We start from the raw sequence: 26,427 nt of genomic DNA, 5'->3' as shown, positions 1-26,427 counted from the left end.
AGAAAAAGAAAAATTATCCCAGTAAATATGCCAAATCTAACATGATGTATATAACATTGTTCATAATAGTGAAATGGTAAACAATCTACCTAATTCATCAATAGGGAGTTGTACATAAAAATTATGGCATATTCTTAAAATAGAATGCCTTTAAATAAGACAAATATATACCTATATTCATAAACATGAACAATTCTCCATGATACACTACGGATGAAAAAACAAACTCCAAAACAGCATGGGTAGTATGTATACCTATGACAGATACAGGTGCTAGAAAGATGTTCATAAAAATGTAATTGGTAAGATTTCAAATTTGTTGTGCCTTCTCCTTTATAATCTGTATTGTTTAAATGTTTTAAAAGCATTATCTTCGTAAAGAAATTTTCAAAATTAAGAGAAAAAAAATTAAGGCAGTTTAGAGTTTCAATGTCTTTGTAAAGGTCACAGAATTACTATTGCCATATTTCACTCCTAGAACTAGCTACGAAAACTGTATTTTCACCTGAAGAATCCTGAACACAGTAAAGCGTGCAGAAAAGGTAAACTCCTGATCACTTGTGACAGGTAACAACAGTAAATGGTCATAGCTCACAAATCAGATATATTATCTTTTAATTTTTACGTTGTTTTGTAAAGATAGGGTCTCACTATGATGCCCAGGTTGGTGTTGAACTTCTGGGCTCAAGCAATCCTCCCATCTCAGCCTCCCACAGTGCTGAGATTACAGGCAGGTGCCGCCACGCCAGGCCTACATTACTTTTTTAACAAGGTCTGATGAAGGGCAATCAATGAAGCACTATCTAAAAAACTTTCTCCAAATGTTAAATACAAAGAAAAGGCTAATTTTTGTTGTGGAAAGCACAAAACAAAACTATCTGCCTAACTATAAGGTATCACTTCCATGTACAGTAACATTCTCAAATATATTTTTCATATACTCGGAAAGCGGGGGAAAATCCCTGTCTAGAGAGGCTGTGGGGAAAAGCTAACTATGTGCGAAGTCTTTAGTAATTACAGCAGAAATACTCAGTTGCCTTATATGAAGTTCCAGGAATGGCAGGAGTGAGAAATTAGAGGTTTTTGCCAGTAAGAACATAAAAATTATAACGAATTATATAAATATTGTGGGAGCACAGGTTCTAAATAGTACTTTAGAGATAAACCTCTTTCTTAAGACTCAAAGGGACTTCTGGCTAAAGATGGGGAACTGACCATCTGTGGTATGCAATTTCATATCCTTCCCCAGACCTCCACTGAAATGACAGTAGAATAATTTATTTTTTTAAGGTATAAATTTGTAAGAAAAAAATAAAACACAACAAGGTCAAAAAAAAAAAAACAACTGGAGAGGTGGGAAGCAGAAAGACTAATGGGAAGTCAATATATAATGCTTAAAATTTAAAAATCAAGAAGTAACAGTAAAAACAGGAATTTTAAAAAAGAGAAAAAAACTGGCCAGGTGCAGTGACTCATGCCTGTAATCCCAACACTTTGGGAGGTCAAGGCAAGAGGAAAAAAGCCTAATAAAAGGCAACATGGTAGGGTAGAAGAAGAGAAATATGTAAATCTGAGCAGCTGAATTTCTGAATTGATCAATCCTAAAACCTAACTCTAGACTTCATCTTGAAAAGAAGGAAAAATTCAAAATTCTTAGTTAAATGAGCCATACTACTTGAAAAATATCAAAGTACAGTCTATATATTCCAAATATTTAGAGAAAATAACTTTTCCTTTTGTATCTAGCCGAACCTCCCTTCAACAGGGATGAAGGAATGTACTTTAGTTTTTGTCCCATCTGTGCCCTTGGCAAAGCTGAGTTAAAATTTTCAACTTCTGAATTAAACTTCAATTATAAATACTTAACATTAAGTTCATTAAGATATTAAAAATCTTAAGATTTCTGTGAAAAATATATATACAAATAAAGATTCTTCTATTAAACAATTCTTTCTGGGCCAGGCGCGTGGCTCATGCCTGTAATCCTCACACTTTGGGAGGCTGAGGCAGTGGATCGCCTGATGTCAGTAGTTTCAGACCAGGTTGGCCAACATGGTGAAACCCGTCTCTACTAAAAAATACAAAAAAGTTAGCCAGGAGGTATACACGCCTGTAATCCCAACTACTGTAGAGACTGAGGCAGGTGAATCACTTGAACCCAGGAGGCGGAGATTGCAGGGAGTCGAGATCACACCACTGCACTCCAACCTGGGCAACAGAGTAAGGCTCCATCTCCAAAAAAAAAAAAAAAAAAAAAAAAACAAAAAACAAACAAACAAACAAACAAACAAAAAAAACTAGAAAGTTCTTTCTGGATTGGCTGATTTTGATCTTTAAAATATATATAATTATATCTATATATTTCAATTAATTATGTTTAACTTAAATATTTGATATATAAAGTAATATAATAACATACTAGGGGTCTGCATACTACAGCCCTCAGGATAAATGTAGCCCAGCACCCTGTTTTTAATGACCTAGGAGCTAAGAATGGTTTTTGCATTTTTGCAAAGGTTATTAAAAGAAAAAAATGTTCATCCACTGAAGTACAAAGAAGAAAAAGAAAAAAAAAGAAAAAGAACTAGAAAGGAAAGAGGAGGAGAGGGAAGAGCAGGTGAAAGAGAGAAGACAATGTATTTACTATCTAGTCCTTTACAGAAGAAGTGTGCTGATCTCTGATACATATTATTAATATATATATAAATGTATGTTTTTATGCTGTTATATATATAACCTGCACTATAAATTAAATATTCTATGTATTTTAAATTTGTATATGCTTTAATCAATATATACCTTTCATATATGTACCTGGGACCAAAATGATCAAGATCAACCAATATCCTCAAATTTGGTTTTAAAATACACAACATAAAACACGATGCTTCATCCCAAAAGTGAATGTGAAGTAAAAAGTCTGATTTTAAAGTAGTTTGCGTTGGCCGGGCACAGTGGCTCATACCTGTAATCCCAGCACTTTGGGAGGCCAAGGCGGCCAGCGGGCGGATCACTGGAGGCCAGGAGTTTGAGACCAGCCTGGCCAACATGTCAAAACCCCATCTCTAGTAAAAATACAGAAAAATTAGCTGGGTGTGGTCATGCGTGCCTATAGTCTCAGCTACTCAGGAGGCTGAGGCACAAGAATCGCTTGAACCCAGGAGGCAGTGGTTGCAGTGAGCTAAGATCGTGCCACTACACTCCAGTCTGGGTGACAGATGGAGACCGTCACAAAAAAAAAAAGAAGATAACTACCTATTAAAAAAAAAAAAAAAGGAGTATGTGTTCCTCAGGAACTATGGAAAATAGAGAAGTGCAATACTACTACCACTAAAAATACAAAAATTAGCCCGGTTTGATGACTAATACCTGTAATCCCAGCTACTCAGGAGGCTGAGGCAGGAGAATCGCTTGAACCCAGGAGGTGGAGGTTGCAATGAGCCAAGATCGTGCCATTGCACTCCAGCCTGGGCAACAAGAGCAAAACTCTGTCTCAAAAAATAAATAAATACGTTTTTAAAGGCCGCAAAACACTGTCAAACATTTACATGGTTATCATTTTTCACTATTACATGCACTATAATGAGCATACTTATAGCTGCCATTTGCATACAACCATAATCCACTTATGATAAGTTCCTAGACTATTGAAGAGCAAACTCTGAAGGACTCCAGAATTCGATTCTGAATAACTTCATTAAAATCCATCCATCATTTTTTCATACAGATATGGCTCACCCATGATCCTTTCATAATCATTAAGAATAGAAGAATATTGAAAATACAGATTTTACCTTGGCCTCTGTGAGATACAAAAGACCTTGAAGAAGAATTTCCTTTTATGTTTGCTAACTCTATTCACAGTAATGCCTAAGCATATGTATTTCTGTATTTCTTTCAAAGAAAGCATACTATATTGCCCAAGTAGTTATTATTAGGGAAACGTGCTCCTCGTACTCAAGACCCTATGTGATATAGCATGCTATCAAACAAGAAAACAAAAGACCCATCCAAACCAAAGGAAGTGTTTTGTTCCTGAAGTTACCTCATCTGCCTTAGCTTTGCTTGCTCTTTTCCTAAGTGTCTAGACATAACCACATCTGCCAACTGAATGCCACACTGCAGACTTGTCAGGTATATGTACATAAAAATTGGTTATTATTAGATGCTTTAGAATGGTTCTACTTTTCAGAAGGAAAGAGATCCATTTGAGCATGACTTCTCGGTTAAATTTTAAACATCTACATATAGTCTCCAGTGACCACAGGAATGAACATGTAGCTGTCTTCCTAGTAAGATTAACTATTTTTCGTAACTGAAACTTTCTGCAATGAGTCAAATTTGTAGAAATTCTGCTTCACATAATCCAATTATCACCTCACCAGAACTGGTATTCGTTCTACATGACCAATTTATTTGGCAAGGAGATTATAATTTTATAAACTAAATCTTAAAAGACAAAAATCAACATTCAGGCAGCCTTCACAAAAATACCCTGCACTTGTATAGTGCTCCGCCATCCTCTTTACTCCTCAAGAAGTCACTTAGAGCTATTCTCCCACTTTACAAAAAAGACAAATAAGGGTTACACCAGGGAAAGAACTGGGTCAAGAGTGAACCATTCATAACCCAGAGGACATTCAAATCTGGAATGTCCTTTTCGTAACAGCCTATCTTCCCCAAGAATCAGGGTGAAACAGGGTTAATGGGCATCAAACTAATAAAAACACTTGAAGTGAAGCCTTGCTCTTTATGATTTCCCTCACTATCTTTAATATTTTTTGTTTTTTTTTTTGAGATGGAGTTTCGCTATTGTGGCCCAGGCTGGAGTGCAATGGCACTCTCTCAGCTCACTGCAACCTCTGCCTTCCGAGTTCAAGCAATTCTTCTCCCTCAGCTTCCCAAGTAGCTGGGATTACAGGTGCACACCACCACACACAGCTAATTTTTGTATTTTTAGTAGAGATGGGGTTTCATCATGTTGACCAGGCTGGTCTCAAACTCCTGACTGACCTCCGGTCATCCACCTGCCTCAGCCTCCCAAAGTGCTGGGATTACAGGCATGAGCTACTGTCCCAGGCCATCTTTAACACTTAATAGGGCTAAAATTATTTCCTCTCAAAAGAGTTGTTTGAGGAATAGGGAACCTAGTTATCTTGGTTCCACTATTTATTAATTATATGATTGCTGTTGACATTTTAAGTTGTGGTGTTCACATCTGTTGTACACATAGGATTTCACATGTATACCGTTTTACATGTATTTCACATTTATACAGTCATTTAAAATTAAATGAGATCATGTATGAAAATGTTCTAGCACAAATAATGCTCAATAAAATATTTACTGAATGAATGAGTGCCTGGAAAGAGTATATACTGCATATGTCCAAAACAGTAAAGACATTTGCCTGTAGCAAATCTATTTGCATGTTTGCCTAAAAGTAAGGGGTTGCCACTACATACAGAATATAACTAAATATACCTGTTATCCTAATAAATTCTTTCTTTGAATTTTGCCTCTATCCCAGACTGTTTCACTATTAACTGTAAATACCTGGTAAGCCATGTAATAAACCTAAAACAAGCACTAAGTATAGCTTTGAAACAACTTGTCACTACAAATGCACTTAAGTGGAGTATTATGGAATCAAAAGCAAGAGCTGCTTCTTGACTTTTAAATATATTAAATAGGCATTTGGTAGTACTCATGTTTTTTACAACTAATTTTTCTAATCTACAAAACATTTGACATTTATACACACTGCAGCAAGGAAAATGATGAACACAGTGTTTTTAGAGTTAGCATTTGCTGTTTTTAAAACTTACTGAGAAATGCTGAAGCAAGTCTTCTTTTTCTTCCTCAATGAATCCTCCAACTGTTAGTGCTTTGGGGCGATGGTCCACCACCATGTGATTTAGTGAGCCCCTTCCTCTTCCTCCACGCCCTCGGCCTCTTCCTCGACCTTGAGAGGACATGGTCTTTCCTCGACCCACAGGTAAAATACCTAACCGTGCAGCCTGAATAACAACAAAAAGTAGTATGCACCATATATTGTTAGACTAAACCTTAAAAACAAAGGAAAACTTTTTTTTTTTTTTTTTTGAGATGGAGTTTCACTCTCGTTGCCCAGGCTGGAGTGCAATGGCGTGATCTCGGCTCACGGCAACCTCTGCCTCCTGGGTTCAAACGATTCTCCTGCCTCAGCCTCCCAAGTACCAAGTAGCTGGGATTACAGGCATGTGCCACCACACCTGGCTAATTTTGTATTTTTAGTAGAGACAGGGTTTCTCCATGTTGGTCAGGCTTGTCTCAAACTCTTGACCTCAGGTGATACACCCACCTCAGCCTCCCAAAGTGCTGGGATTACAGGTGTTAGCCACTACGCCCGGCCAAAGGAAAACTTTTTTGAGATGTTAAATGTGGTGGGGCACTAACTCCTTTTAAATCTCACCTCAACCTGTAACTGACTGAGTTTTTTCCGTAATTCTGTGGTGTCTTCTCCTGAGGACAGCCTCTTGTGGAGGTCCAGTTCGGTATCTAATAACTCCTTCTGGGCCTTTGGAAAAATTGAAAATAAAAAGGTATTTTTTAGATAACTTACAAGATCTTCTCCAGGACATTATAGTTACACAATGACACAGAGAATGAGAGCATGCAATAAACATGGGTGTTTTGAAAAAACTAACTTTACAGATATAGTAGTGCCAACATGTAAAAAGTAAACGGGTATCAGTGAAAACCAGTAAGCATTAGACGGCTTAAAAATCAGATCCTAGGAACAGACACCTGAGATGAAGGAGCTCAGAATAACTGTCACATAATAAAGTATCACAAAGGAAACACAAAAGAGCAAAATAAATTATATAGTAAAAATGTATTTATAGTACAAAAGTAACAGCTACATAATTACTACCAGATCGGAATCCATAACTGTTGCCATTCTCTTTTTTGTTAGAGACAACTTATTTATCAGTCTTTAAGAGACATTACTGCCAGTGATATTTTTCACCTCTTTAATTTTTAAAATGTGCATATATATTTTCTATTAATTAGAAAAAAATTCAATAAAAAACTTTTATTATACTTTTAAGAAGAAATCTTAAACATTTTATGTTTCGATAGTGACAGAGAACCATAATTTCAAATTTAATGTAATATTGCATATAACAATTTACATTCTACATATCTGACAAATTTATTACCAGTTCTCAGAGGACTAGAATTGTCTATAATCACACCACAGAACTGTGGTATAATGGAACCACTGTCTAAACCAAGTACAGGCAAGGAAACAGATAGAAATTAATAAAATTAGACTTAAATAGATCTAGAACTTCTCATTATTCTTTTTAATAACATGCCACATTTTTACTCATATGAATAGGCCAGGCTACTTTTTTAAAAGGATGGTTTTATTACAATACTATTACAGCATTAAAAAAAATACTGCTGAAATGGGAAATACCTCTTTCATTACCATCACTCTAATAGTGTCATCTTCAGCAGGGAACCAAAATATTCAGTTAAAAAACACATCTTTGTTCAAACAGGGTATTATGAACCTCTTCCCAAAAAGGGTACAGAGAATCTGCACAAACACTAAAAAAAAAAATATTGTGGCAGCTGGGTACAGTGGCTCACACCTGTAATCCCAGCACTCTGGGAGGCCAAGGTGTGAGGACTGCATCTGAGGCAAGCCTGGGCAATATAGTGAGACCTTGTCTCCTTTAAAAAAAAAAAAAAAAAAAAAAAAAAGCCAGGTGCGGTGGCTCAAGCCTGTAATCCCAGCACTTTGGGAGGCCGAGACGGGCGGATCACGAGGTCAGGAGATCGAGACCATCCTGGCTAACATGGTGAAACCCCGTCTCTACTAAAAAATACAAAAAACTAGCCAGGCGTGGTGGCGGCGCCTGTAGTCCCAGCTACTCGGGAGGCTGAGGCAGAAGAATGGCGTAAACCCGGGAGGCGGAGCTTGCAGTGAGCCGAGATCCGGTCACTGGACTCCAGCCTGGGAGACAGCGAGACTCCGCCTCAAAAAAAAAAAAAAAGAAAAGAAAAAAAAAAAAAGTACTATAATCAGGATATCTTTAAGTACTGTAATTGTTTGCCTATATTCCTATTAGGATATTAGCTACCTAAGAGTTCCATTGTACTTTCAAGGTGCCAAGCACATGGCAGATGTTCAATAACCCTATGTTAAATAAAAAAATACAAATAGATACCTCCGTTTTTGTCTTCACTTTAGATGGTGTGGAGACTGCAGAAGATGTTTTTAATTCATCTTTTAATTGTGAGATCTTCTCTCCTAGCTCTTTCAAAGTCTTCATTATATTTGCTCTTTCTTCTGGTTTCATGTTTTTGTTTTTTTCTAACTTGGATATTAACATCTACAAAATAAACAGAAAAAGGTAAAACCATGCTTAATAAACTTTAATATGAAGAAGACTTTAAAAATCATGAATAATACTTTTAAAATCAATTCTATACATCAATTCTAGCATGCAAATAATGAGCTCTTGTTTTACCTTTTGGCATTCTATTTGTTTTTCTAACACTTCTTGTCTTTTTTTCCTCATATCTTGTTGTAACTTCATTGCTTCCTATATAAGTGAAAAAGAAATTAATACAGATAACATAATTTGCCACCATTCTCAACTCATTTTTTCTGGGTCCTCCCTGAGACAGACTGTCCCCCTAATAAAAAAATAGCTGACACCAAAGATGAAGCCTTTGAGTATATTCTCCCTAACACTTTCAACATAATAGAGTTTATAACTGTACTTAAAAAATATTTAAAATATTGGACCTAATTAGCTATCTCTATGAGATTTATTGACTTGAATGACCTGAATGTCCTTATGAAGAAAAACAAAAGTTGTTTTCACTTGCCAATGTAATAAGCTAAATCCTTATTTTTGAAGTTTAAAGTTTAAAAATGTGAGGCTAGGCATGGTGGCTCAACCTGTAATCCTAGCACTTTGGGAGGCTGAGGTGGGAGGACTGCTTGAGTTCAGCCTCGGCAACAGAATGAGACCCTGTCTCTACAAAACAATGAACAAAATTAGCCGGGGCATGGTGGCACATGCCTACTCAGCTACTCAGAAGGCTAAAGTGAGAGGATCATTTGAGCCTGGGACATCAAGGCTGCAGTGAGCCATGATCATGCCACTGTACTCAATCTGAGTGACAGAGACCTTGTCGAAAAGAAAAGAAAAAGAAAAAAGTGACATGCAGCTATAGGTTGGAAATGATAGAGTAGGCCGGGAACAGTGGCTCACACTTGTAATCCCAGCACTTTGGAAGGCCGAAGCAGGTGGATCACCTGAGGTCAGGAATTCAAGACTAGCCTGACCAACATGGAGAAAATCCGTCTCGACTGAAAATACAAAATTAGTCGGGGTGTGGTGGCACATGCCTGTAATCCCAGCTACTCTAGAGGCTGAGGGAGGAGAATCGCTTGAACCTGGGAGGCGGAGGCTGCGGTGAGCCGAGACCATGCCATCGCACTCCAGCCTGGGCAACAAGAGCGAAGCTCCGTCTCAAAAAGAATAATAATAATAATAATAATAATAGAGTAAAATCTATGGATTTCACCAGGAAAATTGTGCCTCCCACCCTCCTGTTAAATCTCTAATTATACTGAGATAGTACATATAAATATCTATTTAATTTGGAAAACCCTATGTGAACTTAATAGGATGACAATGAAACTCAGAACTGAATCACATAGATAATAATTACAAAAGTGTTATATTTTATATGAATTATTATCTACCTAGGAATTTAAAAAAGAAAATAAACACTAGAATTGGAGGGAATAATAGTGTATTTAAAAAAATTCTGAATGGCAATTGTGAAACATTTTTTTCTGTATGTCCATCTTTTTTTTCCAAGTGTACACTAGAGAAGAAGCTATATGAGCATTATGATGTCATGCCCTACCGACATGAACTGATTTAAAAGTGATAATGTAACCACTTAACAATTCAACGCATCGTTTCTTCTGTAAGGCAAGAAGAATCAAGATTGTTACCTGTTTTTTTTTAAGCACTTCTTGAACATCATGAGATTTAGACCCTGAACAGAGCTTTGAAGGTGTCTTTAAGTTTGAGGAGCTGTAAATCAGTTTTGGATGGCCTGGAGTTGAAAATATCTAAAAAATAAAGAAAAAAAAAAGCACACACAAACATAATTATATCTAAAGAAAAAAAAAGCACACACAAATATAATTAGATCTAAAGAAAAAAAAGCACACACAAATATAATTATACCTAAAGAAAAAAAGCACACACAAATATAATTATATCTTAGAAATGTTTAATTTTTTAGAAAGGATGCATATATTTCTACTCTTCTTAGGATTTAAATTTTCTTTCTACATTTAAAAACTTCATTATAAAATCTAGTTCTTTATTCATAAATTTGTCGCCCAAAAGATAAAAACAGCCTTACTGCCCTCCTGTTAAACACAATTTCACAAAATACCAACATCAGACAAAGTTGCTCTTGTGACCATAACAGATCAAGACAAAATGAAGACCATTCCCTAATCATGACTGAACAGAGACAAAAACATGAATGCTATGCAAACCATAAAATGACTAAACATAACGTTTATGCCAGGAATGACTGCTGCTTCTTTACCACTTACTGCTTTAGCCTCATTCCAGGTAAGATTTAGTAAGCTATCCTATTACAGAATTTATGCCTGTTTCCCTAAATCCTTCTGAATCATCTAACTTAGCCGAAATCCTAAAATAAGTCCTTTTGGCACACACAGTTGCATTGTGTATACCTCTCACTGAATAATAAGTTGAATTTGTTTGGCTGCAGGTGGTATCTGGCTGGAGGGTATCATAAGTTGTTTTTTGTTAGGTGAAGTGCCGAACAAAAACCCTTGTTTCCAATAACTGAAAAATCCTTCTACGTATTCAGCTACGTTTTTTCTTTTTTTTTTTTAATTTTTCCTTTCTTCCTTTTTTTTTAAAGATAAGGTCTCACTCTGCTGCCCAGGCTAGAGCGCGGAGGTACAATCATGGCTTGTTGCAACCTCAATCTCTTGGGCTTAGGTGCAAGCCACCACGCCTGGCTGGTTTCTTTTCTTTTTTGTAGAGATAGGGTCTCTCTATGTTGCCCAGGCTGGTCTCAAACTCCTGGGCTCAAGTGATCCTCCGACCTCAGCCTCCCCAAGTGCTAGGATTAGAGGTGTAAGTCACTGTACCAGTCTTCTTTAAAACTTTTTAATTAACTTTGAATAATATAAGAGAGAGAGAAAATAATAGTCAGAAATCCATGGAAAATTCAATCTCATAAATAATATATCCAAATGTAAGACTTCTCTCAATCACCACAACACTTAATTATCATCAAAACTAAACCAGTTTACACAGGAAAGTCCTGCATGTACCGTAAGAACCTTGTATAGCTGATGTTCATGTTATCATTTATTTTATTAAAATGGCAACAACTAAAATTTACTGAGCACTATTTATGTGCTACACATTCCCCTTTTGGGCTTTCTTTTTATTAACATAAAATTAACATTAAAGTTTTAATTCCCATAGCAACAGCTAGTAAGAGGCAGGTTAAGTCAGTCAGGGCCATCTGACTTGAAAATCTTTAATCACTTTTTTTTTTTAAATAATGGAATTTTTGAAACAGACAAAAGTACCAAGCAGCAACAATAATCAATACGTAAAATAATCTTCTTTCATTTATATCCCCAACTAACTATATTCTTATCCCAAATATCATATGATCTGTAATATTTCAATTATATCTCTAAAAGATATGGACTCCTTTCATTTTTCAACATAACCACAATACTATCACAAAATATAGTTAAAAGGCAACAATACTTCTTTAATATTAAATATTCACCTCTCCAGTTCCAGCTTGTAATTTTCTAAACAATGTCCTCCCATTTGAAATGGGATCTATTAAAGTCCATGTAAGTGTAACTTGTTGTATCTCTTTGAAGTCTCCTTTACTTCATAGTTTCCCTCTCCATCTCTTGCTTTTTGTTGCAAATTGTTTGTTGAAGAAACCAGGTCACTCATCCAGTAGTACTACCCCACAGGATTCTATGGTACCCTTGAAGATGTCCCTCTATACCCCAAATTTCTTTAAAATTAGTGGGTAGATTTAGAGGTCTGATCAGATTTGCTTTTCTCTTTGACAGAACTCTAGTAATCTCTGATACCCTCCTTACTTTCTGGTTTGATACCATATTCTAGGCTCATCTGCAATACTGCCAGTCTCAGGTCTGGAGACAGCTATTTCTTCAAGGATTCCTGGATCCCTTTGAGTGCTAGGGATGCTCAATGACTGGGCTGGTCATTGTTTCTAGACCTTTTCAGTGAATAGAATTGGGAAATGTTTGAGGAATATTTTGTTGCCTTTCTTTCCCTTTAAGATAAAATACAACCTGAGTTTATACTGATAGTTTCTATTCAAATGCAGGACTACAGCCTATTTACTTAATCTTATCTATCTTCTATCTCTCTTTTCAGCCACTCTGAAAATCTCAGTTGTCAAGGACATCAGCATTTAATTCCTCATTTTAATTACCCTACAATGCTCACAGAAGGGTTTCAGAATATCAACACTGCCAATGTTGATATGATTTCTTTAAATCATTTTTTGTCCTCAGGGTATATCACACTAGGAATATATTGTCAAATCACTGTTTTAAAGCGCTCAATGCAGATATGCTAGTTCATGGGTTTCACTTTTCTTTTCACTTTTTAGGAATTACTTCTATTCCATTTAATTTTACTTTATAATTACATTCAGAATTTATTTACATGGTTCCAAGTCAAATTTACAAAACAAGACATAATCAAAAGTCATCTAGCTTCTTCTATACTTGCCATAACCACAGGATTTAAATAATATGAATTATCTTTTTGGTTTTTTCCTGTTATAAGCAAATACTTCTCTGTGTTCAGTGCCTCTACTTTTTCACACCAGCAGTAGTAAACTACGTATTTTTTCTTCCATTTTGCTTTTTTACTTAATATATTCTGATAATCACTCCATGGTACATATAAAAATATTCTTCATTCTTTATATAGTTGTATATTTACTGTGTAGATATACTACATTTGCAGTAACCAGTCCCCTACAGATGGGCATTTGGGTTGTTTCCAGTCTTCTGTTATTATAAAGGGTATATCATTACTAGCCTTGCACATATGTCTATCTATATTTTGGCTAGTATACCTTTGACATAGATTCTTAGAGGGAAGATAACTAGTTTAGTAATGCATATACATAATTTTGGCAGATACTGTACTGCCAAATTTCCTTTCATGAGGGTTGTATCATGTAGTTTTTCAATCAACATCTAAATCTCAGATCCATTTGGAATTTATACTGGTTTATGATATAATAAAAAAAGAGGATCAGATCTTATTTCATCTTTTCCCTACTGGCTATCCAGTTATCCCAATACTATTTATCAACATGTCTATAACTCCCCCACTGATCTGGGACACTTTGTTATTATATAATAAACTCCTATTTGCAACTGAGTCTATTTCTAGATTTTCTATTCTGTTCCACTGGTCTGTCTATTCATGAGTCAGTATCAGGTTGTTTCAGTTACAGAAGCTATATTGTATTTTTTGGGATAGCATGCATTGCTGCTCTTCCTCTGCAGTTTGCTTTGCTTTCCCTGCTTATTTTTCTTTTTATTTAGCTCTCTTTGTAATAATCACCATGCTCAAGAGTTATAGTATAGATATATTACTAAAAATAAATTACTTAAAATATATTTCAAAGTTTGGTTTTTTTACTATGACAGAATACCCTTCACTAAATTCTTAAAAGATGAAATTAAAGAAATTAACTAATAAAGACACTTATCTATTAATAAATATCTAAAATTTGGCTGGGTGCAGTGGCTCACGCCTGTAGTCCCAGCACTTTGGGAGGCCGAGGTGGGTGGATCACCTAAGGTGGGGAGTTCGAGACCAGCCTGACCAACATGGAGAAACCCCATCTCTACTAAAAATACAAAATCAGCCAGGCATGGTGGTGCATGCCTGTAATCTCAGCTACTCAGGAGGCTGAGGCAGGAGAATTGCTTGAACCCAGGAGGCGGAGATTGTGGTAAGCCGAGATTGTGTCACTGCACTCCAGCCTAGGCAACAACAGCGAAACTGTCTCAAAAAAAAAAAAAAAAAAAAAAAATTAAATAAATAAATAAATATCTACAATTCTCAAATTCCTACTTCACTTTGTTTTTGTTTTTGTTTTTTGAGACAGTCTTGCTCTGTCACCCAGGCTGGAGTGCAATGGCGCGATCTTGGCTCACTGCAATCTCCACCTTCTGGGTTCAAGTGATTCTCGTGCCTCAGCCTCCCGGGTAGCTGGGAATACAGGTGTCTGCAACCATACCCAGCTAATTTTTTTATAGTTTTAGTAGAGATGGGGTTTCACCATTTTGGCCAGGCTGGTCTCGAACTCCTGACCTCTGGTGATCCACTTACCTTGGCTTCCCAAAGTGCTGGGATTACAGGTGTGAGCCACCATGCCCAGCCTCCTACTTAACTTTGAATAGGAAAAAAATTTCACTAGCAAATTTCTGACTGAAACATGGAAATTAGAGAGGTATACCTGCCACACTTAGGTTAGCTGTCACAACTGTCTTGACTGTCTGACTGATAACTAATTTATTTTGTTAATTCATTGAATGATTCTAAATATATCCGAAGCTCCCAAAAATGCCTACCTGGCAATCTTCTCCAGCACCACCAGACTGATTCAATAAATGTGATGCATCACTCTGGTTACCACCTGCATGTCCAAGACGATGTTTAACGGGAACTTTGTTAAGAACATATGCACCTGATGTCTGTGGTTTGCTCATCATCTGCATATACAAAATAAACACTTATGTGGCAGAAGTTTAAAAACATGCCTAGGAATGATACAAATTTAAGATGATTACTCTAGGGAAGAAGATAAGAAAATGGGAATGGGAAGGTGCTTCCATTATCCATAAGGTTTTATTTTTTAATGACACTGGTGAATATAGAAATGATTGATAGATTATTCATACTTTTGGGCCAGGTGCAGTGGCTCAAGCCTGTAATCCCAGCACTTTAGGAGGCCGAGACGGGCGGATCACGAGGTCAGGAGATCAAGACCATCCTGGCTAACACGGTGAAACCCCGTCTCTACTAAAAATACAAAAAATTAGCCGGGTGAGGTGGCGGGCGCCTGTGGTCCCAGCTACTCGGGAGGCTGAGGCAGGAGAATGGCGTGAACCCGGGAGGCGGAGGTTGCAGTGAGCTGAGATCCGGCCACTGCACTCCAGCCTGGGCGACAGAGCAAGACTCCATCTCAAAAAAAAGAAAAAAAAAAGATTATTCATACTTTTTGGAATGTCTAAAACACATCACAACAAAATGCATGCACCTACACACAAAAAAACAATTATTTTTTAATGTTTCCTCTAGTATGCAATGCTCTGAAAGAATTAAGAGGGTCTTGGCTGGGCACAGTGGCTCATACATATAATCCTAGCACTTTGGAAGGCCAAGGCAGGTGGATCACCTGAGGTCAGGAGTTGAAGACCAGCCTGGCCAACATGGTGAAACCCCGTCTCTACTAAAAATACAAAAATTGGGGCCGGGCGCAGTGGCTCAAGCCTGTAATCCCAGCACTTTGGGAGGCCGAGACGGGCGGATCACGAGGTCAGAAGATCGAGACCATCCTGGCTAACACGGTGAAACCTCGTCTCTACTAAAAAATACAAAAAACTAGCCGGGCGAGGTGGCGGGTGCCTGTAGTCCCAGCTACTCGGGAGGCTGAGGCAGGAGAATGGCGTGAACCCGGGAGGTGGAGCTTGCAGTGAGCTGAGATCCGGTTACTGCACTCCAGCCTGGGCGACAGAGCGAGACTCCGTCTCAAAAAAAAAAAAAAAAAAAAAAAGGGCAGGTATGGTGGCATGCACCTGTAGTCGCAGCTACTCAGGAGGCTGAGGCGGGAGAATAGTTTGAACCCAGGAGGCACAGGTTGCAGTGAGCCAAGACTGAGCCACTGCACTCTAGCCTGAATGACGACAAAGCGAGACTGTCTCGAAAAGAAAAAGAAAAAAAGAAGAATAAAAGAATTAGGGGGTCTTAACTGATAGTGGCTTAATATGAATAACTGTGAAATGATCACCTCAAAAACATAATGCAATATTGGGCTGCACTAACAGAACCTATCTAATGATCACCATGAAGATGATAATATGAACTCTTTTCTTTTCTTTTTTTTGAGACAGAGTCTCGCTGTGTCGCCCAGGCTGGAGTGCAGTGGCGCGATCTCGGCTCACTGCAAGCTCCGCCTCCCGGGTTCACGCCATTCTCCCGCCTCAGCCTCCGAGTAGCTGCGACTACAGGCGCCCGCCACCACACCCAGCTAGTTTTTTGTATTTTTTTAGTAGAGACAGGGTTTCACTATGTTAGCCAAGATGGTCTTGATCTCCTGACCTCGTGATCCACCTGCCTCGGCCTCCCAAAGTGCTGGGATTACAGGCTTGAGCCACCGCACCCGGCCTAATATGAACTCTTTTCTACACTATTCATCCAACATCTAGGCAAAGCATTCACCTTTGGGCCCTTACATGAAGTGGGATACAAGTGGGATAACTGAAAGAGAATTTAGATGCAAATGAGCAGGATGATAAATGGAGTCGACACCATGTACTGTAAGGAATATTTTTTAAAAATCTGAATGCATTTACTCTAAGCATGAGATTATCTAGGTCAGTATCTGAATGCTCTGATGTGTGGTATTTTGTTCTTTTGTTTTTTCCTTCCTTCATCTATTCAATCAAATATGTTTTGAGCAATATGTACCAGATATTGTTTTAGGTACTAGGGACAGAATGGACACAACAGGCAAAATTCCAGTTCTCTTGGAGCTTCTATACCCATTTTTAGAAGGAACGTATAATTTTTTTTACATGGGAAAAAGGAGGGCAAATGGGTAGACACAAAAAAAAGACTGATTCTATTACAAAATAAAGAAATAGCTCTACAGTCAAAGTTGCTCAGTGGTAGATGGTTATTATACTTTACTGTGCATAACAATAACTTGAGTACTTGTTAAACATATATATTTATAGGCCCCATAGCTAGAGACTGACTCTACACAGGTTTGAGAAGGTGAAGCCCAGGAATTTGCACCCAGGTAAGTGATTCTGATGTAAAATAGCATGTCTCAAACTTTAAGGTATGTTAAGAATCACCTGGAGAGCTTGTTAAAACACAAATCCTTGGGCCCCACCCATAGGGATTCTGATTCAGTAGGATGGAGTATGGCTCAAGAATCTGCAATTTTTCCCCCAAGAATCTGCATTTCTAATAAGATCCCAGGAGACCAGATGCTGCTGGTCTGTGGTTCAAATTATGAGTAGCTCTTATGTAGAAGACCCAAGGACCAGGAACTGAAAAATACTGATCTAGAGGGTGTAACTAAAAGACCTTTAATTCCCAGTGAACCAGATTACCTTCTGGATACCTCCATGCACTGTTGAAGGAGCGGACTGGGCCACTAGCACCTGCTGCTGATGAAGATGCTGTGGCAGGTGATGGTGCTGCTGTGAGAGGTGACTAAGTGTTTGCTGTTGTTGCAGGAGCAGCTGTGCTGAGGACTGTAGTGTCGGTTGCTCATTATTTTCCCTATGCCACAAGACTCGAATGAATCGGTTGTTTAGAACTGCTTCTGTGCTAGAAATGGCTTTCCTGGCCTCCTCATTGCTAAGATATTGGATTAGGGCTGCTTCTGGATCACCCTTAAAAGCAACCTTGAAGAAAATAAAACAATATAAATTCCCAAAAACAGAAAATAGTTAAATAAATTATGACCCAATGCTATGTAATGAATGTTTTCCCCAAAATACACATGTTGAAGCCCTAAACTCCAACATTACTATTTTGGAGATAGAGCTTTTAGGATGTAATTAAGGTTAAATGAGGTCATAAGGGTGTATCCTAATGAATAGTACCAGTGGCCTTAAAAGAAGTGAAAGAAATCTGCCCCAACCCCCTCTTTTTCTTTCTCTGTCTGCCATATGAGAACGCAGCGAGAAGCCAACCATCTGCAAGCCAGGAAGACAGCACTCCCTAGGAAATGAATCATCCAGCACCATGATCTTGGACTTCCCAGTCTCCAAAACTGTGAGGCTGCCCATTCTCTTTCAGGAAGAGATTGCAGAAAAGAACCAAATGAATTCACAAGAACAAACATGGTTTAACAAGTCCATCATAAAAGTGGATATACAGATATATGGTGGCATTTACAGCACTTAGCAGAGATGATCAGAATAACCACTGACTCATTTAAACAAGGTAAGCTAATAGAAATTTTCCCAAGACCCATAAAATGCCTGGCTTCTGTCACCGACATAGCCACAGTTACCTGGATATTAACAATAGTTCCAAATTTGCTGAAGTGTTCATTGAGCTTGGTAATGTTGTTCAATTCCTGAGGGATTTTCTTGACTTCTAACTTGGTGTTTGTATACTGATTCTTTCGTAAGAACCCTGGTTTATTTTGATTGTTATTTCCTTGCCTAAAAGGAAGATTAATACATCTTAGTTAATTCTCCTACTTCATGCCTAGCCAAGAGATATAACCACAAAGAATTTAGGTTTATAATTTTTTTAAGTGCCTTTTGTGGATGGGCATGGTGGCTCACACCTATAATCCCAGAAAACTTTTTCAAAACCCTATGAAACATTATATTCAAAATTCAAACCACAGAAAATATATTAAACATCAAGACACAGGCTACAGGCTGGGCGCAGTGGCTCATGCCGTAATACCAGCACTCTGAGAGGCCAAGGCAGGAGGACTGCTTGAGCCCAAGGCTTCCAGACCAGTCTAGGGAACATAGTAAGACCACATCTCTATATAATAAATTGATTGCATTGATTAATTTGTTTAAAGTGCCTTTTGTGAGCCCTTAACATTCTTCAGAAATTACTAAGCAATTTTCACATTATTCTTTTTTGTTGTTGTTGTTGTTGTTTTTTGTTTTTTTTTTTTTTGTAGACAGAGTCTCACTCCATCGCCCAGGCTGGAGAGCCGTGGCATGATCTCGGTCCACTGCAACCCCCACCTCCCGGGTTCAAGTGATTCTCCTGCCTCAGCTTCCTTAGTATCTGGGAATACAGGCACACACCACCACGCCTGACTAATTTTTGTATTCTTAGTACAGACAAGGTTTCACCATGTTGGCCAGGCTGGTCTCAAACTCCTGATGTCAGTGATCTACACACCTCGGCCTCCTAAAGTGCTGGGATTACAGGTGTGAGCCACTATGCCCGGCCGACATTATTCTTATTACATGAGAATAGAAAACGTGAAGAGAAAGGAGAACAGCAATAGATTACAAAAAGAAAAGGCCCAACTAACACTTAAAATCATATGCTAAAAAGATCTAACATAAACATCTACCACAATTATCAAGGACTCTAACATCATTAAATTAAATTAAGGCTAGAACATCATCTTTTTTTCTCTTTTTTTGAGACGGAGTTTTGCTCTTTTTGCCCAGGCTAGAGTGCAATGGTGAGATCTCAGCTCACTGCAACCTCCGCTCCAAGGGTTCAAGTGATTCTCCCACTTCAGCCTCCCAAGTAGCTGGGGTTATAGGCGTGCACCATCACGCCCGGCTAATTTTGTATTTTGGGTTTCTCCATTTTGGTCAGGCTGGTCTCGAACTCCTGACCTCAAGTGATCCGCCCACCTTGGCCTCCCAAAGTGCTGGGATTACAGGCGTGAGCCACCGTGCCTGGCTAGAACATCATCTTTAATGGCGTATTTTCAACTTCTGCAAGGGTACTAAGCTATTTTCTTCACCATTTATTTCTTTTTTTTTCTTCTTTTCTATCCATTGCCAGTGTGTCAGTAATTTTTAATATTGGGTTAGGTGTAGAAATAGGTAGGTACAAATTAGAAATACCTTTTATGGGCCAGGTGTGGTGGCTCACACCTGTAATCCCAGCACTTTAGGAGGCCAAGGTGGATGGATCACCTGAGGTCAGGAGTTCAAGACCAGCCTGACCAACACAGTGATACCCCATCTCTACTAAAAATACAAAAAATTAGGTGGGTATGGTGCCGGCACCTGTAATCCCAACTACTCAGGAGGCTGGGGCAGGAGAATCACTTCACCCCGGGAGGCGGAGGTTGCAGTGGACTGAGATGATGCACTCCAGCCTGGGTGACTCCGTCTCAAAAAAAAAAAAAAAAAAAACCTACTATAAATATTGTTAACTTTTTAATTTTTACAACATTCTAACGATGTCTCCTAGAACCCTAACTTCAAGATATTTAATTTGAAAATCATTAATGACAAATCTTATTTTTATGAATTTACTAATGCAAACAACAATAACAATTAGATGCTACTAATTAGCAAATTATCTTACTTTCCCAGCCAAGGTTTCTTTGTGAGTGGCCCGTCCAAACAACTCATAGCTCTTTTTCGACTATCTGGTTCAAGAACTACTCTGGTTATGTTGCTATTAATCGAAACAGGAACTGGTGGTTCAGTCTGGATCACAATGTTAGCAGCTGTTGGAAACAAAAATTCAAATTACTGAGTTTTTCAGGAGTCTCAATGATTCACATACTTAGTCTAAAAGCTAAAGAGTACTATTAATAGCTCAATTATTTTCATTTCTCTTTTAGAAATGCCTAACAGAAGAAAAAGTTACAAATGCCTTTTTCTATAAAAACTAGAAATCCATGTTTCAAAACTCAAAGTTAACCTTGATGTAATAATTGACTCAGGCATGAATGATCAATAGATGAAAAAAATATTGGTGAAAGGTTGTTGGAAAACAAGATTCTTATGGTGCCAAAGTAACACTCCAAAAATTACATTTACAATGGAGAGCTCTGGACCAGGCACGGTGGCTCATGCCTGTAATTCCAGCACTTTGAGAGGCCAAGGCGGGTGGATCACCTGAGGTTGGGAGTTCGAGACCAGCCTGACCAACGTGTGGAAACCCCGTCTCTACTAAAAATACAAAAAAATTAGCCAGACATGGTGGTGCATGCCTGTAATCCCAGCTACTCGGGAGGCCGAGGCAGGAGAATCACTTGAACCCAGGAGACGGAGGTTGCGGTGAGCCAAGATTGCACCATTGCACTCCAGCCTGGGCAACAAGAGTGAAACTCAGTCTCATAAAGAAACAAAGAAAGAAACAAACAAACACAATGAAGAGCTCTAACAATGATCACCTGATGCAAGCAATCAAAGTTAGCACCATTAATGGACATTATTTGCCTCCTGGTGTGATTCAACAAGAAGTTAACCACATCATAAGAATTACATATTATTATGGAATTATGGTTTTATGTGTGGCAATAATACTGTGCTTATATAGGACTGTCTTATTCTTAGATATAAGGTAAAGGAGTTAAAGTTTCACAATGTCTACCACTTACTTTCAAGAGATTCAACAAGAAAAAGTGGAGAGAAGAAAGAAAAGAGAGCATTCATGCCCAAAGGTAATAAAACATTACTGGTAAATCTAAATGAAGGCATTCAGATGTTTACTATGTTTCTTTTGATTTTCTACAGATTTAAAGGTGGGAAGAAACTCCAAAGCCAATACTATAAATTGACAGAAATACTCTAAGAATCTGTCCTTACAATAAATAACTTGTGGGTAGGAAGAGGTGTACTGAACAAAACAGAAATTAACAACACAAAACTATGCCCATTGAATCCTGAGTATTTCTCCTAACTTTAGCAACTCCACCAAGCAAAGAATAACCCAGAGCTGAATGCCGTGGTAGGTATATGGTTAGGAGTTGGTACATCTGATTTCATCTTTGTCAGGGAAATTATGATGTAAAGATTAATTCACTTGACATTTAGCTATGTGACAGCTCAGCAACTACAGCAGACCTTGGGTATACACTGGTGAATAAAATAGACATGATCCTTGCTCTTGCGGGACTTGTGTTTTAGAAGGCTAATGAAGAATACAGCAACTGTGATGGCATAAAACATTCTAGAATTTGAGATGCCATTATGTTCTCCTTAAATAGTTTTTATCATTACCAGCTAACATTGCCTAATGCTTTTTTTTTTAATTTAATGAAGTGTATCATATTAAAGGAAGGAGATATAACTAAAGGTTAAATGACTTGCCCAAGACAACAAAGAAATCCTGTTGTATACAAAACATGACTTCTACTCTGAATTCTAGTTCTGGCACTTAACAGCTGCGTGACCTTGGGCAAGTTCTTTAAACCTCTCTAAGCCTCAGTGTCTTTACTTGTCAAAGGGGAGAATAAAAACAGAAACATGAGAGACAGTAATATATATGAGGCTGGGTGTGGTGGCTCATGCCTGTAATCCCAGCACTTTGGGAGGCCAAGGTGGGATCTGGATCACCTGAGGTCAGGAGTTCAAGACCAACCTGACCAATATGGTGAAACCTCGTCTCTACTAAAAATACAAAAATTAGCAGGGTTGTAGTGGCACACACCTGTAATCCTAGCTACTCAGGAGGCTGAGGTGGGATAATCGCTTGAACCCAGGAAGTAGAGGTTGCAGTGAGCTGAGATCACGCCACTGCACTCCAGCATAGGTGACAGAAGGAGACCCTGTCTCAAAAAATATATCCATATATATAAAAATATATATATATATGAGAAGGCATTTGGTAGTCTTCATACAAAACTTGTTATTCTTATAGTGGTAATAGTGTTATTAATGGCAGGAAAAAAAGAATAAATAAAGCTAGGATAGAAAGAAAGAACAGGAAAATGCTAGGCTGGGCACAGGGGCTCACACCTGTAATCCCAGTACTTTGAGGTACCACAGTAGGCCCTTCAATGATCAGTTCTTTGAGGAGGGGATCAGTAATTTCATCTATCTATACACAATACCTAACACAGTGCCTAGCAACAAAACTAAAACAGCCTAAAGTCCTACTAAAAGAAGTAGTTAAGTAATATTAGTGTGATTTATATTTAAAAATAAATATATTCTAACTATAGGTTTAAAATAAACTTTGGAGATAAAGTTATTTAAAAACATCTGAGATTAATACATAGTACCCTTCAAAGAGATGATATATAAGTAATTTGGACCTTAATTTCCTCAAGCGAGGCCAGAAATGCAAATGTAATAACTATATCCAACTACTGCATAACACTTAGCATCAGAAAAAGTTCAAGGTATTCTCACCTCTTGGATTTGCATCCATATCTCCAGATGTTAGGCCAATCAGATTGGGGCGCTGTGTCTGTGTTCTTGAAAAGAACTGTCTGTACTGAGATCTACCAGAACTAGTAATACTAGGAGCTTCTGGGTTGTAACCATCTGGTTCATATGTATCTGAGGGAAAACAAAGCAACAAAACACACAACAAATCAGAGAGAGGTTAAATCATCTCTCATTGTTCTAAAATAAACACCTGCTTAAAAAACATATATTCTCCAACAAATATAAATACATCAACCTACAGTCACCTCTCAGTATCTGTGAGGGACTGGTTCCAGGACCCTCCCACAGATATCGAAATGCACAAATGTTCAAGACTTTTATATAAAATAGGGTGGTGGTATTTGCATATAACCTAGGTAAATCCTCTTGTATACTCTAAAACATCTCTAGGTTAATTATAATACATAATATAAATGCTATGTAAATAGCTGTTATGGATATTGTTTTTAAAACTTGCATTATTTTTAATTATTGTATTGCTATTTTTTATTTTTATTTTTCCTGAATATTTTCAATCTGTAGTTGGTTGAATCTGCATATGTGGAATCTGAGGTGAAGACTGTATTTCTCTTTGTGTTAACAGTATCTAGATACACTTTTTGAAACTGAAAAAAAAAAAAAGCTCCTATTATAGAATATAGATACATGCATCCATTCTTAAATACTGGTATTTTCAGATTCACTCACCTACTCATTTCTGCTCTATATATTAATTACCTTATCCAAATGTCAATGTACATTTTTTTTTTTAATTTTAAAAAAATAGAGATGGGGTCTCGCTATGTTGCCCAGACTGGTCTTGAACTCCTGGGCTTCAGCCATCTGCCGGCCTCAGTCTACCAAACTGCTGGCACTACAGGTGTGAGTCACCGTGCCCAGCCCAATGCACATTTGTTAATACAAATTTTTACATACACAAACACCATATGTGAAGGACTGAGTTTCCTCTGTTATCTATCATATCTCCAATTTCTAGGCACCTTTTTAATTGAGGTCAAAAGAAAATCTATTCATTTGGTTATCTGCACTTCTTCAAACTAGAGAGAGAACAGCTGGTTTCACACATAAACCATATTTCAAATAAAACAGCGCATGCGCTCACATACACGTCAGTCACGTCTATGATTTAGAGTATAGAAGTGATTCAGAATATAAGATCACCAAATTATCCTCATTTAGGGGATCTTCCTGGCCACTACAGGCATTTGAGTCAACAGTCAATAAATAGCACAACTAGGATTCAGAAGTCCTCAATCCAGAAAATGTCTCACCCCCAATACTCTTAGATTAAACCTCTCCCATGAATATTATGCTTCTCCCAACTTCAGATTCACAAGCTAACTTCCTTCTTGCACAAAACATCCACAAGCTACAAAGAGGCAATAATAATAAAATGCTATTAAAGCACAGGTGATTCTGAGATATCTAATATTAAGAACTAGAACTGCTGGTCGACATTCCTCTTCCCCCCACCCCCACGTTTCCCCTTTTTCCAGGTTTTGAAAACAGCTCATGGAATTACACAAAAAAGGCATCACTAGATTAAGAACTGTCTCCCTCTAATAAAATGTTAAATTGTTGAAAAGTAATCATTTGGGGCATTTGTACTGTCCTCAGAGAAGGATGGAACAGAAAATTTAATAAATTATTATCACAATGACATTCCTATTAGAGATATTTTATTTCATTCCTAAGGCTTGCATTCAGTCTCAAAGTTTCCTGATGATGATTAATAAAACCAAATAATTGGGCCAGGTGCAGTGGCTCACGCCTATAATTCCAGTACTTTGGGAGGCCAGGGCGGGTAAATCACGAGGTCAGGAGTTCGAGACCAGCCTGACCAACATGGTGAAACCTCGTCTCTACTAAAAATACAAAAATTAGCTGGGCTTGGTGATGCATGCCTGTAATCCCAGCTACTCAGGAGGCTGAGGCAGGAGAATCGCTTGGACCCTGGAGGTGGAGGTTGCAGTGAGCCAAGATCACGCCCTTGCACTCCAGCCTGGGTAGCAGAGTCAGACTCTGTTTCAAAACAAACAAACAAACAAACAAAAACAAATAATTTTGCCTCAATGGTTACAGGACTATGATCATAGTTATCTGCCAAAGAGTATTTTGGGGGCTTCATACTTAATTATTTTAGCTTTTGCTCTAACTTCTCTCTCTATAATTTTTTGTTTCTTTAAGACAACTAAAGACAGTATTTAATCGTGAGCATTCCCTCCTGATGGAAACACACTGTAATGGTATGTTTAGCTTAAAAGTAAATCTAACACAGTTGCTTATTAAATTTCAACGTGTTGAAGAATGATACAGTTTGAAAATGATATGTAAAGTAACAGCTTCCCTGGTTATGCCAACTCTAAAAATTACATGCAGTATAACATACAAAATGAATACTGCTTTATCTTTTTAAAAATGGATCAGCAAATTATGATTAAAAATTTTCAGTTACCACTTGGCACTACTGACAGAAAATCTCCTACAGTTAAGACTGCAGAAAGTTTTAAAGAAGTTACATAATCAAATGACCTTGTGCTATAAATCCTGGGAATACACAGAACACCAATTAACTTAAAAGCCCTTTAGTTAATTAAGATGAATAAGATCTAAAGGCAAAGTGAGAAAGGGTTAAAAACACCTCATGGAACACCCACAAAGCACTCCACAGATCCTTCAAAATACCTATGTCAATAGGACAAAAGAATTTTTAAGAATTGCTACATTATACACACATACAAGGGGCAAAAGGACCATACAACGGGCAAAAGGGAAAAAAGGACATGATTGGCAAGAAACCAGATGTTTATTTTCGTTTTGCTTCAAAGAAAAATTAACCTAGTTTATTACAATGTATAACTAATCAGAAAATATTCAAGTGGATATTATCTTCCCATCTACCTGATTAGAAACTAGCTCAAGGAACTAGCATCACTTTGTTACCGAGGCACTGAAAGTAAATATAGAGGACACCAGAGATGACGGATACACAGGCCTAATCATCTAGCAGCCACTAGAGACAAACCAAAGAAGCAAAGGAACAGAAAATAAAACTACCTATGAGCTTTAATAGGACTTTATGACAGCAGATCAGGATGCCAGGTCACCGCTTAGGCTGGCCAGCTTAAGGTAAAAAAGATCAGTGAGGTGGATGGCCATCTGTAGCA

The 26,427-nt window shown here is 37.8% G+C and overlaps 1 protein-coding gene across 2 annotated transcripts in view; it reads right to left on the bottom strand.

The window, feature by feature from the left end:
* RBM27 (RNA binding motif protein 27) overlaps positions 1-26,427 on the bottom strand; it is an 89,164-nt gene that overhangs the window by 11,961 nt on the left and 50,776 nt on the right. For both annotated transcript variants that reach the window (XM_010378205.2, XM_030927468.1), the window contains 10 exons: positions 23,222-23,371; positions 20,442-20,586; positions 18,424-18,577; positions 17,513-17,809; positions 14,741-14,881; positions 10,037-10,156; positions 8,529-8,603; positions 8,226-8,390; positions 6,455-6,559; positions 5,829-6,020 (listed from right to left, as the gene is read on the bottom strand). In XM_010378205.2, the coding sequence (XP_010376507.1) occupies positions 5,829-6,020; positions 6,455-6,559; positions 8,226-8,390; positions 8,529-8,603; positions 10,037-10,156; positions 14,741-14,881; positions 17,513-17,809; positions 18,424-18,577; positions 20,442-20,586; positions 23,222-23,371 (1,544 nt within the window). The remainder of the gene's footprint in view (positions 1-5,828; positions 6,021-6,454; positions 6,560-8,225; positions 8,391-8,528; positions 8,604-10,036; positions 10,157-14,740; positions 14,882-17,512; positions 17,810-18,423; positions 18,578-20,441; positions 20,587-23,221; positions 23,372-26,427) is intronic.

The sequence above is a fragment of the Rhinopithecus roxellana genome, chromosome 3 (assembly GCF_007565055.1).
Source record: "Rhinopithecus roxellana isolate Shanxi Qingling chromosome 3, ASM756505v1, whole genome shotgun sequence".
NCBI lineage: Eukaryota > Metazoa > Chordata > Mammalia > Primates > Cercopithecidae > Rhinopithecus > Rhinopithecus roxellana.
Note: the sequence above shows the minus strand (reverse complement) of the source record. Positions and strands in the feature narration are given on the sequence as shown.